Here is a 14,172-nt window from a genome sequence, read left to right on the forward strand (position 1 = left end):
TCCGGGCAAAAGTGTACAAAGTTTTGAGCAATTTTTTTGCGAAATGTGCAATGTTAGTTTTTAGCTTCGAATATCTAAGTTGGCGTCCATTTAAGCTTAACCATAATGCTTTCCAATTAATACAATATATAAATTATGTGCATACCGTCTCACCACGCAAATGATTTTAATAAAATAAAAGGATAAAAAATACAGAATTTTAAGAAAAATCTACAAGTTGTTGGAATGTTTATACAATAGTTATTCAACATTGCCAATGTAAATTTGAAAAACTTTGAAATTTCAACCGCGATTAGATATTTGCCATTCGCCACGAAACGTATAGTTGTTATACTGTCAGTGAATGGTCTTTTGCGTAGAGGAAGACAACACGTGCGCGCTCCCAACGTGTATTTTAGGTCAGTTCTGTTTTTGGTTCGATTTCGGTTGTTTTTCACACCATATTGTGCGAGACATCAGTTGAAAAATTATGGAAAGTGAGCAGCCAACGGCTGGAAAATCCACTACTTCAGTTGAAGACCCACAAACTATCGCAACCCCCATTGAAACGGGCAAACATAACGTCATGGAAGGAGACCTATCAACAGATAAGGTGCAAACAACACCCACAGGTAAGCTGAAGGTCTTTTTGTGCGATAAACACGATAAAGAATTTGGTATTTCAATGCAGGAACCACAAATGCAGTCGTAGTACCAGCGGAAATGGAGCAACAAGTGGTGAATTCGTCAGCCAATGAGTCAACCCAAGTCAACGCATCGATTTCTGTTCAAGAAAAGGTTCCCGATTCAAATGAATGTCTTGCAAAGGACCAACAGGTTGCAGAAAATCCTATGGCAGAGCGGGCATCCCCTCTAGAAATGGAGTGTGAAGAATCTGCAGTGGGGGAAACCGCTTCATCAACAGGGGCGGAGTCCCAGAATGCTACGACACTTGCTCCGGGCACTGTAAATGTACCCAACCAAGCAGTTCCACAAGTCCAGCCCGCTCCCGAGGCTAACCAAGATCCTCAACCAACCGGCCTTAGTCTTCTGGCCGCCTACAGCTCCGATGCTGATGACTCGGATGTCGAGGAAGTCACCCCCGCACACGATAGCGACAACGAAGTAGTCGAAGTTCCAGTGACGGACACTGCCTCTTCCACCGCCTATCGTCCAGTGGTGGCTGTTAGCTCGGGCAGCGAAAGCTCCGAAAGCAGCAGCAGCAGTGACTCCGAATCGGGCTCGGAAGGAGAGTACCTGACTGTGCTTCGCAAGAAAATAGACAAGAGGATCAACACCGTGGACTGCGATGAGGATGACGAGGATTTCGACGAAGATGGAGCCACAGGGGATAGAGCTCGCCGTCGCCAGCCGCCAAAGGTACGGGGTGAAATGCTCCTGGATGAGCTGCCCCCAATCCATCAACTGGAGATCACTGTACCCGAGGATGAGTGCGTTGAACTGGGCAAGGTTCAGTCCATCGTGGATCAGCTCGTTTTGGTTTCCGTGCTGCCGAATTCCATGCTGTTCGATCTAGACACTGTCTTGTTTTTGGAGAAGGGTCGCAAGGTCCTAGGCGAGGTTTTCGATGTGTTGGGTCAGGTGGCGGATCCACTGTACTGCGTTCGATTCAACAGTAACCAACAGATCCTGGACAGGGGCATCAAAGTTGGAGATGTCGTGTACTGTGCTCCGAAAACCGAACACACCCAGTTTGTGATTCTCTCCAAGCTAATGCAAGTGCGAGGTTCAGATGCTTCGTGGGAGCACGACGTGGAACCACCTTCCCGCTACATAGACTACTCCGATGATGACGAGGAAAGAGAGGCTAGGCAGGAGCAGCGAAAACGCCGCCAAAGGGATCGGACGAACTCTACAGACTCGGTGGATACAGTAACCTCGGTGGCAACAACGGCCACGGAGGCCTCCTCAGTGGCTCCTCCACCCCGCCAGCGCGGACGTCGCGGGCAGAGGGAGAGCTTCAGACAGAGTCAGAGACCCACCATGTCGCAGAACAACCACAACCAGCCTCGAGATCAGCAGTACAACTACCATCCCAGCTACAATCCGGGAAGCTGGCACTCAAACTACTATCCGAACTACCATCAGGCAGCGGCCAACTACAACATGCCGCCGCAGCAGCCTGGCATGCACTTCCCAGTACCCAATTATGGCTATGGAATGCCCTACGCCATGCCACCGATGTACCCTCACATGTACCCGCCACCACCGCCCTTCGCCCCGCCTCCACCGAACAACCAGCCGCATCAGGGACAACCGCCACCCAGCTAGAGATAGTGACGGGAATTCAGTGAATTATTTTTATTATTCCAATAAAAAATCTCCTTATTCAGTTTGCGTTGTTAAAAATGTGTTGTGGTTGTTCGATAAAATGCATGAAAGGTTCATTAGACTTGTATAAAAAGGTACTTAATCTGTGTGGGATCATTAAATATGGTTACAGGTGTAAAAATGTACGTATATAACTAGGTCTACAATATATGTGTACCTGGCGTTGCTTATTATCATACAGCAGGAAGCACAAAGCGACCGAAAACAACTTCAATGTGTATAAATATGCTTGCAGGCTAATCTAAAATATATATAAAAATGTTTTTGTGCGTACGTGTGCACTTTGTATATGTGTATATACGGGTTAACAACAGTTGCCATAAGCCAAGACTCGGATTAATTTCTTAAAATTTTCTCCAACTGCTGAGCAACCACAAAATATTTTGATTGAGCTTATTCGAGCAACCAAACAAGTGGACCGGGAGTGGGAAGTGCCATTTCCAGGACCACGTAGGCACGTGAGAATGTGACAAATAAGGGAGGAGCATCACGATACGCTCCAAGCTATTTACATTACAACAATAAAGTGAACGAAACAACAATGCGGCCGGCATGGGTTAATTTTCGTTGATCTGCAATTGTAGGTTCGGAAAGTAATCTTTGGATATATTAAATTGGGCAAGGATTCGGGATCTCTCTTTTAGTTATACCAAATATTCGTTGTATCACTATAAACGTCTGATAACGTTTCATTATATCTTGGAAAATTGAATACTTTGTTATACTCCTATACTATGCCTGTCTACATCAATCTAATAATGCTTTTGTTATAATTATTTTGTAAAGCTGTTTGGCACACTTCTCTTTTGAATATATAAAACTTGATATGATTTTCATGTTATCCCGAGCAGAAAGGGATAAAGATTACTTTTCGCCAGTAAGAGTTTTAAGTTGCTTTAAATTTGTATAAATTAACCCATACCAATGCGTGTAACAATGAAAAAAATTGCTTTTTGGATTTCCAATGCTCCGAACATTAACTTCTAGCAGTTTTCGATCTGATTGCGAGGTTTGAGCAAGACCACCACCGCTGTTATGTTGTCCTGCGAATCTCGCTCCTTTGCAGCCTCTATCAGTAGTTTGGGAATGTCTTCCAGCTTCGTTGTGGGATTCGCCAGGGACTCGTAAACGGTTTCGATGATAAAGGATTCTGGGACGTGATCCCACAGGCCATCGGTGCCGAGTACAAGAAAGTCGTGCGCCTCGCTTAACTGAACATCGACGAAATCCGGCTCAGCGATCACTGCCTCCAAACTATAGTCGCCAATGGAACGGGCCACGTTCAGGATGCCATTAACGCGCCACTGACCCTGAGCATGGAGCACAGTGCCGCCGGCTGTTTCTATTCTCTTGCGCTCGTCTGGATTCTCTGGCTTGTGTGGTTTCACCAGCTGCAATTGGGTTCTTCTGCCCACCAGAAGAGCCATGGAATCACCCACCCATGCTATATACAGCTGATCCTTGGTGATCAAGGCGCACACACTGGTTGTGCCGCTGGTTATTTTCTTCTGGGCGAAACGCTCGTCTGCCAGCAGAAAAGCCGACTCGAAAGCGTTGCGATAAAAGTCTGGGGAGGAGTCTGGTGGATCTGGCTGCGCCTTAAGCTGATCGGCCAACAGCTGGGGAAGTTGGCTGGTCACATAGGTGGCGGATAAAGAGCCAGAGTGACCATCAAAGACGCCAAAGAAACGAGTGTTTTTGTCCGGCAATCCGTACATCTCCCCAAATCGCTCCAGGCAAACACATCGGTCCTCCATTTTTCGAGGTTTATTCTTCACAGCAGCAAATGTGTACAGGGGCTCCTTCGACAGGTGGCACTCGTTGTTTCCGGACACTTTTTCATCAGCGTAGTCTTTTAGGCGATCCATCGCCGAATTATCGGTGAGTTTCAGGAGGAACTTCTCCAACTCACTGGCCACGAACTTCTGCAGCTTGAGGAGATCGTACTGCGGCGGACCCTCCACGGTGACCTCGCACTCCTTGGCGAAGCACAGGTCCTGCTCCAGCTGTTGCGTGCATCGGTGCAGCAGCTTCATTCGGAAGTGCTCCGGACAGCCGCGAGAGGCCAACTGCTGCCAAATGGCGGAGACCAACTCAGCATGACGCTCCTCGCTGGACACCTTGTACGTGTCGCTGGACGTGCGGGTTACACAATTTCGGCTGGGAACCTCCTCGCTCGCGGCTGCCTTTTCCGCCGAAGAGGCCAGAAATCGCTTGAATTCCGCCAGGTGCGCACATTCCGACGCGGGAATCGCATCTGCCGACATACTTTTCGCGGGGTACCCAGTTGCCCAGTTGTTGCTGCCACTGCTAATGACGTCGCAAGATCATGTGTTAATCAATTTTAATTGTTGCTTAACGATGATTCACCCGCGCACTTGGCATTTTATGTGTTTTTATGTTGTTATTGTTTGCGTTCTTTATGTTGTTCTGCGAGCTGGAACTGTACTGGCTCGATAGCACTGGGTGACCACTGTGACTGTGCCTATCGGAATGCATCTAGGCTGTTCACACATCCACCTTATGCCATGCATGCCACCTTATAATCATTCCCAATAAAAAAATGGTGTGTTGCACCAATACAATTTATTTATATTACACAATACAATATTACACGTCAATCTATTAAAACGACCCATTTTGTTTATTAAATTTATAGCAATTTTAATCGCCAAATTCTCTCAATACTAAGAAGGATGTATATTTGTGTAAAATCTTCAAGTGGAAACCGAGTGCAAAAGTGGAAACATGTTATAATTTGTTTGTCAAAGCTACGGCCATACTGCCGGTCCCAGCTGATTGTGGCTGTTGCTTTTGTTTTTGTTACAAAACATTTTTGTGATTTTTGTGTTATTTGAAACAAAAAATGATAAAAACCCTAAACAGAAATTAATCAAAACGAGACACAATGTCCACGCCACTGGAACAGCAAACGGATGAGCGGGAGGCCTTGCAGTCGATTTACGAGGGCGACACAAACTTTAAGGAAATTGACAGCGTCACATTTCAGTACAAAGTAAGCCACATGGATAAAAGTGCCCTACGAATATTATTTATTTATATTTAATAAATTATATTATAGTATGGCGAAGAGGACAGCTACAAGTCTTTTCTGGTGGAGTTGAAATGGGGCGAAAACTATCCAGATGAGGCGCCAACGATCAACATGAATACATTTTACAATAGGAATCTGTAAGTGGTTTTGTATTCCCCAAGAAGCTTAGCTAAAATTGCATATATTTAGCAAGACAAACATATTTGTCACTATAGAGCCTGACTAATAAGTCCTTTAATTCCTAAATTTGTATTTAACCAAGTTTTTATCCCGACAATGTCTCTTCAATACCAGTAATTACTTTCGATGATCAATAGATCTGCTTAGTTTTTAAAGTAAACTTGCCACTTTTATCTAAACCCCATCTAATTTTCTGAAACCACTTTGCAGACTTCCTGCTGTCAAGGAGGAAATCCAAAATGCCCTCAATGCGGAAGCTACTCAGTGGTTGGGCTGTGGCATGACATACACCCTTTTCGAATCCCTGAAGGACAACCTGGAGCAACTGACCGCCGCCCAGCCTAAATCCGCACCCACTATAGCATCCGTAGACGATGGCGTAGGTGCTCTGAAGATATCCGATCCCGACTCAGATGCTAAAAAAAAGGAGCCCAAGAAGGAGCACCTGACCAAGGCGCAAAAGCGCCGGCAGTGGGAGCGAACCGATCACAAAGGAGACCGGGAACGTGGTTGGGATTGGGTAGACCTTGTCAAGCATTTATCGCAGACGGGTGGAAAGAACGATGATGGTCAGACTGCCGCCGAAATCGCAGCGTCCAACGCTCCAGCTCTGCATCCCCTGAACAACTAACAACCCTAAACACATGTGTGGAGAAAACAACAACGAGAAAGCTTCAAATCGAAATCAAAAGCCAATACTATTTTTAATGTGATCAGATAATGGCGAATTAGCGCAAGCGAGTCTATCATTAAAACCAGAATTATGTTTACTAGCTATTAAAAGGTTACAACTTTTGACTGACTTGTGCTCTAATTGTGTCTCCATGTGTAACTGGGAGCAGGGAATTTCCCAATGAATAAGTCGTTCGTCAAGTCACTCTTAACGATTGAAAATATACGTGGCTCCAGCTTATTTTAAGCGTTTTAATAGCAGCCAGATAACATTCCTTGCCCTTCTAGATAAGATTCGATGCCCAACCTTTCGGGAAAGACTGAAGGAAATTTCCTGGGAAAACTTTATTGACATTTTTAAGAGCAGCGTATATTGGTAATAAAATCATAGTTCAATACAAAAATAAAGATCAAATCGATTATTATAATACAGGGATTTTGTTTGCAAAGATCAACATTGTCAGGGATAACTAGCGATAAAAACATTATTTCCAACTGTGACAAACGGGTCTACACGTGTGGCTGTGCCTAATTGAACACCCCATCGGCCCGAACATTTAGGGCATCAAACAGGGAACCCATGGGCGTGGAGGGAGCGAAACTCTCGATGCTGTTGGTCAGCTTGTTCTTAATGTTTCGCAATCGCAAGGAGGCGTGGATGAAGGTCACTGCGCTGGGCAGCAGGACGGTGAAGGCCGTCAGGAACACGGCGCTGAGCAGATGGAGGAGAAGATATCCGCCAAGGAGAGCTCCAGCCAGGATGTACCACTTCTGCTGGGCGTTCTGCTCAGCTGCATTGGCGTTTCCGCCGGTCAGACGACTGGCGATGAAGTTCTTCTTCGACTTGCCACTGAAGAACTGCCAGATCACGGCGATAATCAAAGCCTGAACCAGCAGACCAGTGATAATCTTCGCGGGGTTGAAGAATATCATCAGAACGTAGATGGTAAGGAAGAGCAGAAAGTAGTTGGTCTGATAGTACAGCAGATTCTTCACCACTCGGTTGCTCCACTTCTCGAAGTCCTTGAGGTTGGGCAGCTGGAATCGAGCCGATCCCAGGATGAAGTCATCGAGTGTCCGGAGGGGCGGCAGCTGAAGATTGCCGGACAGGGCGGCCGCAGCATCGCCCACAGAGGTTGAAGGTGCCGACATGGTCTTTGGGTTTCTACGAATGTCCTGGTAGTTCTTGTCCTGCTGGCTCAGCTTCTGGTAATTGGTTTGACGTAGGCTGCGTGCAATGTTGCGAACCTCCTCCACGTTGAGCAGATTAGAAGTCAATTGCCGGATTTTCGGCCGCAACCCAGAGTTTCCCGATTTGCCGCTCTTCCCGGGCAGCAGACGTGTCCTCTCGTTGGTGGTGAACCACTCGCAGTTGTCTTCTTGGTCACTATTATCCTCCGTTCTCCGAAATTCCAGCGTAAATTTTTGATTTTCACACGACTTTTTGGTCGTGACAATTCGTGCTGACTAAGAAGCTATGTATGACTGTGGGAATGCGGAGATGGGAGCGTGCTTCCTGACGTGAGTGCGTCGATAATAATTGTAAAATTTACTGAATAATATTGTTCTCTAGAATCAAAATATCTTAGTGCTGCTCCATAAAATTGTCTTATTAAATTTTTGCCATGCTAAAATAAATCATGTTGTCATTAACAAAGAGATTTTGAGTTCAGGAGCGTGAGTCGTGCCTAATGGCTTCAAATGAAAAGCACATCCCCAAGAGATATCGATACTTTGAGCGATGACGTTGCCACAGAAATATTCAAATTTATAATTCCACTTCTTAGATAACGAAGTTTCTAAATAAAATGTCATTTATTTGTTTGCCCAATTTAAACTTTTGAGTAACAAATCAAAGAGATGTATTCTTTTCTCAAAAACAACGCATGTGTTCTAGGTAGTACCTATATAACTAGATATTATCAAGTGTCCCGTGCTGAGTTGAACGCTCTTACTTAAAAATGATTATTTATAACTTCAATTTATTCAATTCGACCACATTCAGATTAAATTCAAACTCTTCGTCAAATAACACGACTCTGGCTCTATTTTGGTTCAATAGACGGAAGTATAAGTACAGCTAAACATAACAAAAACCTTAAGTGTGGGGAAACTAAAAATGTGGCTTACGGAAATTATTCTGGGAAAGACTTTTACTTATGTGTGAATGTTTGAGGGAGGAACGGGTGGGTGGTGGTAGTGGAGCATAGATTACAAGAGAATCGACCTAAACATTGTTAAACAATTATTTATATTAATATTCATGGTTAAATTAGGAATAGTTTCTCTGCTTATCCTCCGACTTGGACGTTGACTACTTAAAACTTGGTTCAAGTTTTGGTAATGCGTTGCAGCTGGTAACACGATGATGCTCTCATTTGTAGGTGGTGGCTTGGTTACGCTTCCAGGTCGTTTACGAACAGCACCTCGCGGTTCTTCAGTCCCACGTCCTGGAGGCTCTTGTTCAGCGTCTGATTGGCTGTGTCTGCTCCTCCGGCGGCATCCACGTCCGCCTTCGAGAAAAGCACCCGCTTCGGGAAATTCGTTGTGATCTCAAACTCATCCGGTGAATCGGGATGGCAAAATAGATAGTGATATACGTCCTAAAAATAAGTAGTGGTTTGTTATTATTCGAATTCAAAGCTTTTCCGGATGTTGTTGATCAACTTAATTGCTGATCAACTTAATTTAATTTTAAACCAAAACCCCTGACAAGATTTGAAGTAACCAGTTGAATGTGCAAATAAGCTTTAAAATGGCTGAGTAAACCCTTGCTCCAGCCGACATAAAGATAAGCAATCCAATTTGGTTTACTGTTCAATGAGCAATCCAAACTAATTTTAGCTTACCAGCACCGAATCCGTTTGGTTAAAACGCCGCTCGAGGCGTGTTCCACTGGGCAGCTTGAAGACAACTGCAATGGAACCGACTGCACCCACAGCCGGTTCCGATGGGACCTGGGTGGCCAGTTTAATCTTTTGTCGGGCAATCTCCTCCTTGCGCAGCTCCACATCGCGACGAGCCCGCTCCACGGCTTCCTCAGCCTGTCGTGCGGCATCCCGCTCCCTTTGCCGCTGACGCTCCTTCTCCTCGTCTGCCAGCAAACTCTGCTCGTAGGCCTCATCCTGCTGTCTTCTTAAGGTCTGGGTAAAATTACGTTCCAAGCGATCCGCACGCGCTTGACTCAGCCACACCTCGTTGGCAGACGTCACCGACTGAAGGCGACGGAGCAGTTCCTCGGGCGTGCAGTCGCCCTCAAAGCGCCCAACGATCATCATGCGATTCGCACGTAGGCTGATCATAACCATCAGCGGGTAGCTGCGAACCGTGATCGACTGCATCACCCGGTAGCCCTCTGGCGTAGCCACATCGCAGCCCCACAGCAGGGTGTGTGTGTTGATATAGTCAATGACCGATCTCGACGAGAGTGTGTTGCGGCAGAAAGAGTCCACATCGGGATTCTTGGCGGGATCCTTGTGCAGGTAGACGATCAGGAAACGCAGCTCCTGCTTGGCATCGTTCAGGGCCTGGGCATAGGTGCCCTGGTAGAAGACTGGGTGCTCAGGATACCTTTCGTAGTATTCTCTGATGAACTTCATCACATCGCCCAGCGGATCTGTCACCAAGCGAGCTTCGTTTCCGCCGCCCAGGTTCACAAACGCACTGACGATGCTCGTCAGCGTGGAGTAGAAGTACTGGAACACGAAGTTAATCACATAGCCAAGGATTCCGGTGAAGCTGCGGGGTATTGGGCCACTGGGCACCCGGCTGACTGTTCTTCCGCCTGGCATGTTGGCGGAGAACACTTGCTGCAGGAAGCGGTCGTTGATCACAGCGGGCGCTCGCACATCCGTGGAGGCGGCGAACATGGTAGGGCGACCCTCGCGGATATTCAGCTGCTCCTGGAAGGCCACCTGGAAAGGTAAGAAAGCGAGTATTAGAGACTACGAAAAAGGATTTTAAACTGTCGTGGTCGGCTTTGAGTCACAAATTGTTATAATGGTTTAATGTGGAAAACAGTTCAAAGGTATGTAGGGGTTTTCAGAAAACTAAAAAATAAAAGAAATAGTCTAAAGTTTCTGTTGCTCCGACCGCGACCGTGTGGGCATGTAAACATATGCATACCTCGAGATCCCATTGGTGTCTGATCAGGACGTCGCGGCACACGTTCATGTCCTCGATGCCGGTTAGGTCCTGGAACTGGAGCACCTTCTCCGTCTGTTCGTTGGTTAGTCCGTCCGCTTCCATTTTTCCAGCAGTTGAAGGCCTCCGTTTCCCAGTTGTTGTTGTCTTCTACGCAGTGTGTGCGTGTATGTGTTTGTGTGGGTGCCAATTGGCTGTGGCCGTCTCTGAGGTGTTGTTGTAGGCTGGCGCTGGCCTTTGTCCAGCGGCTCAATCGTCGCAGCGGGGAAGGGGGATGACTTGCGTGGTCACTAAATGCTTCTACTGGTCGCCAGGAATCATTTCAAACGCACCCCTAACAGCCGCACTAGAAAGTCTTTAACATTTCTCCCCAATTTATTTCTTTTTCGCAGGTGATTGCTCGCTCTTCTTCTTGCGTTTCTGCCAATGATCCGATGAATTTGGTTGTGAATGACTAGTGTGCCCGCACTCGCCGACGCGTTCACACTGCGACTGCAGCGGCTGCGGAAAAATCGAAGTGCCCACTAACAATTTGTCTTCAATTTGTAGAAAATCCGGGCTATTTCCTTTTTGATCCTAGCTTTTGATGCTTTACAATACAGAACAAATAGATTGCCTATGCTGACAGCTAAGGCAGATCTGTACGATTAGTACGGAATTCAGAGTAGATAAAAAAGGGAATCATGAAACCTATGTTTATGGTATTAGCTAAGTTTTGAATTTTGGTCAAATGTTCCTTAAAAGCATAATTTGCAGCAGTTTTTTAATTCATTGGTTTATTTATTTATTTATTTATTCATTGGTTGATGAGATGATTTAATGATAGTAGAATAAAAAGAAATAAAAAATAAAATGTACATTTTTGGATTATTTATGGTTTTTTTCCGCAACCACAACAAATAACATTTCGGAGGTATTAATAGGTATACAACATGATTTGGAAACGGCTTACAGGCTTAAAAAGCAACATGGTGTTTTCGCATATTATGTCAAATGTATGAAAAGTACAGGAATCTCAATAAAGAGCGATGGAGGATTTTGATTATTTATGGGTTACTTTCGTAACCACAAAACAAATTAATATTTGAATGCTATAAAAAATTAATTAGTTAATTAAAGTACGCCAAAATTGAAGTGGAAACCGCTTGAAGTCAGGTCTTTGAAAATCTACGGCGTGCATTGGCAAATTAGGCGAAACAGACAGGGTCACACTCGCCAGTCACACAAAAACAAAGAGCAGATTTCAAATTTGAATTGTAATTGTTGAAGCTTAAAGGAAATAAGAAAGATGTATTTGGTTTCCACCTCCAAGAAGACTGTCCTCTCCGACTTCGCGGATCTTGAAACTACGTCCGAGTACGCGCACCAAAGCGCAGAGCCGACGGACTTCCAGTTCAATGGCCAACGGCGGGTCTTCGTCGAGGTGAATAAGGTCGGCTTGGCGGTGATGCGGATAAAGGAGAAGGAAGGAAAGGGTGAGAACGAGGTTAGGATCCCAATCCCGCGGAAATAACGATCCCATTGAGCAGCTCCCGAGATTCAGCGTGTCCGCAAGCTGACCATCGATAATGCCTACTGTGTGGCCTGTGCCAAGCAATCGCTGGAGGAGATCGCCGTCGGCCAAAGTGGCTGCGTCAAGATCTACAACTTCCGGACGGCGCAGCTCATCCACCGCTTTCCGGCTGATCCGCAGAGGAGCACTGTGCTCTACATGGACTACAACAATACGGATGAGTATATAGCCGCTGTTCGCGATGGCGGCGATATCAGCATTCTGGGGACTAAGACCAAGCAGAAGACCAACACCTTCACCATAGATGGCGAGTAAGTTAAAGAATCCCTTTCTGAATACTTTTCCAGTTTGCAGGAATTTTCAAAATCTTAGGCTTAATTTAACTTCTTCAAAAATCTTGATTCAATTTATTTGTCTTCCCCATTCTTTTCAAAATGTATGTAAAGGAATAATACATCTTTATTTGCCTTCGCTTTCTCAGTTCCACCTTGGTACGGTTCAATCCGCGCAAGCGCTTCCACCTGTCGATCGCCTCCTACAAGGGCGCCATTACCGTGTATGATGTGCAGGGCATGCGAAAGATATTCCATGCCAGCGAGGCACATAGTGCTCCTTGTCGAGACATCGGCATGTGCGCATCCCAGCCTGCGCTGCTGGTCAGCGTGGGCTACGATTGCAAGATCAACATCTTTGACATCCGGCGTAATCGGGCACAAGCTTCCACGGATCGCTTGACCTACTCCCTCCCATTGTCAACCGTTGCGCTGAGTGAATGTGGCACCTATCTTTGTGCTGGAAACCTTAAAGGCGAATTGATTGCATACGATATGCGGACGACAAAGACTCCTTTGGCTGTGAAGAGTGTACACGATACGGCTGTGACCCGGGTGGCCTTTGTGCCCATGCCAAGCGGGGAGAACCAGCAGAATGGTAGCCTAAATGGCTTGGAAAGTGCAACTGGATTGGACGCAGAAACTCCTCGTGTAGAGCGTGCCGCTAGCGATGAGCTGCGCAAATCCATTGCCGCTAATTTGTTAAGTACACAGCAGCAGCTGGACAGAATGGGTTACGGCGGGCCAGCTTCTTCTACTGCTCGCCGGGATTCTTTTTGCGATTTTTTGGACGCTCAGGGTCCAAGGGCTGTGGATCGCATGTCTACGCGTTTGGGCACCTCTTACAGGGACAGCTTCGACTGGGAGATCCTCAACCGGAAGCCTGTATCCGGTGAGACTGCCCAGCGTCACAGTTTTTGCACTCCAGTGGGACCTAATCTCAGCTCGGTAGACAACTCCGGCCACAGCTCCACCACGGAATCACTACAACGTAAGTTACTGTTAAGGTCTTTGAAATGAGACAGCTTATTTTTAATCGTTTTTAGAGACCTTAAGCGGACCACTCAAGGATCGGAGCAATCTCTCCGGAGAGGGAAAACTGATGAAGATCGCTGAGACGGATGAGCACAGCGAGGATCAGTCGGAAAACATTTCAGGGGTCAGCAGTACGGGCGCGGGTAGCGACAAGGAAAATCCCCCGCCCGTGGACACCGATTTGAAACTCCGACTGCGCTTGCTCTCAGCCAGTCGAAACAGTACGCCGCATCACGCCAATGTCACACCGCAATCGTCGAACTCTCAGTTAAAGCCCCAAAAGTTGCTGGCCAAATCCTCGAGCGGACTATCTGCCCAAATGGATGTGGATTGGCGCAAGGAGTTCAGCGAGCTGAGGGAGTTTGTCGATCAGCGTTGCGGACAGGTTGAAAGGGAACTGGAGTACGTTAATCAATGCAATCAGCGACGGGTGGTCACCCAAATGGAAACGTACATGAAACATCAAATGGATAGCACTGTAGAGATTCGCGACGCCCTGGCCTTACTTCTCCGAGGAGATACCTTCATGCGCGAGTTTTCACGCCTTCAGCACGAAAACGAAATGTTAAGGGCTAAGTTGAAGTTCTATCGGGAACAGGAGCAAACTGAATCCTGCGATGAATGACAAACATTTAGCACTTAAGAAGCATTTTTATCATGTCCATAATTTATTTAAATTTTTGTTAGTATTTTATAACCCAATTGTTATTTGTGAATCCAGAAGAACATTTTTGAAAAAAAGAAACAGAATTTAATTTTAGTCCTGAAAAAAATATGTAGCGCCAAGGCTGAAGAGAAACAAAAAATATTTTAACCAAGACCTAAATCCAAAACTGTGTAAGAGAGTTACAAATTTGCCTTAGATCGGACTATGTAATGTTCGGTTTTTGCGGAATGAGATTCTAGTAAAT

At 46.0% G+C, this 14,172-nt stretch overlaps 6 protein-coding genes across 6 annotated transcripts; 3 read left to right on the plus strand and 3 right to left on the minus strand.

Moving 5' to 3' along the window:
* The first annotated feature begins 319 nt into the window (after positions 1-319).
* LOC108033833 (H/ACA ribonucleoprotein complex non-core subunit NAF1) lies at positions 320-2,332 on the plus strand. Its single transcript, XM_017108460.3, has 2 exons — positions 320-611; positions 671-2,332. The coding sequence occupies exons 1-2, from the start codon at positions 470-472 to the stop codon at positions 2,269-2,271; spliced, it is 1,743 nt and encodes a 580-aa protein (XP_016963949.1). The 5' UTR covers positions 320-469; the 3' UTR covers positions 2,272-2,332.
* Positions 2,287-4,786, minus strand: LOC108033834 (uncharacterized). Its single transcript, XM_017108461.3, has one exon. The coding sequence runs from the start codon at positions 4,596-4,598 to the stop codon at positions 3,315-3,317; it is 1,284 nt and encodes a 427-aa protein (XP_016963950.1). The 5' UTR covers positions 4,599-4,786; the 3' UTR covers positions 2,287-3,314.
* A 344-nt stretch (positions 4,787-5,130) lies between these two features.
* Positions 5,131-6,479, plus strand: LOC108033933 (RWD domain-containing protein 4). Its single transcript, XM_017108612.3, has 3 exons — positions 5,131-5,347; positions 5,414-5,523; positions 5,777-6,479. The coding sequence occupies exons 1-3, from the start codon at positions 5,240-5,242 to the stop codon at positions 6,195-6,197; spliced, it is 639 nt and encodes a 212-aa protein (XP_016964101.1). The 5' UTR covers positions 5,131-5,239; the 3' UTR covers positions 6,198-6,479.
* An 89-nt stretch (positions 6,480-6,568) lies between these two features.
* Positions 6,569-7,705, minus strand: LOC108033934 (PRA1 family protein 3). The gene has a single exon (XM_017108613.2). It carries the CDS (start codon positions 7,388-7,390, stop codon positions 6,767-6,769), a length of 624 nt encoding a protein of 207 aa, XP_016964102.1. The 5' UTR covers positions 7,391-7,705; the 3' UTR covers positions 6,569-6,766.
* Positions 7,706-8,200: 495 nt separating this feature from the next.
* Positions 8,201-10,966, minus strand: LOC108033932 (FAS-associated factor 2). Its single transcript, XM_017108611.3, has 3 exons — positions 10,364-10,966; positions 9,088-10,152; positions 8,201-8,841 (listed from the first exon to the last, which is right to left on the minus strand). Exons 1-3 carry the CDS (start codon positions 10,484-10,486, stop codon positions 8,635-8,637), a joined length of 1,395 nt encoding a protein of 464 aa, XP_016964100.1. The 5' UTR covers positions 10,487-10,966; the 3' UTR covers positions 8,201-8,634.
* A 601-nt stretch (positions 10,967-11,567) lies between these two features.
* On the plus strand, positions 11,568-14,167 carry LOC108034073 (uncharacterized). Its single transcript, XM_017108832.3, has 4 exons — positions 11,568-11,856; positions 11,911-12,205; positions 12,376-13,217; positions 13,273-14,167. Exons 1-4 carry the CDS (start codon positions 11,670-11,672, stop codon positions 13,884-13,886), a joined length of 1,938 nt encoding a protein of 645 aa, XP_016964321.1. The 5' UTR covers positions 11,568-11,669; the 3' UTR covers positions 13,887-14,167.
* The last annotated feature ends 5 nt before the right edge of the window (positions 14,168-14,172 follow it).

The sequence above is a fragment of the Drosophila biarmipes genome, chromosome 2L (genome assembly GCF_025231255.1).
Source record: "Drosophila biarmipes strain raj3 chromosome 2L, RU_DBia_V1.1, whole genome shotgun sequence".
In the NCBI taxonomy this organism is placed as follows: domain Eukaryota; kingdom Metazoa; phylum Arthropoda; class Insecta; order Diptera; family Drosophilidae; genus Drosophila; species Drosophila biarmipes.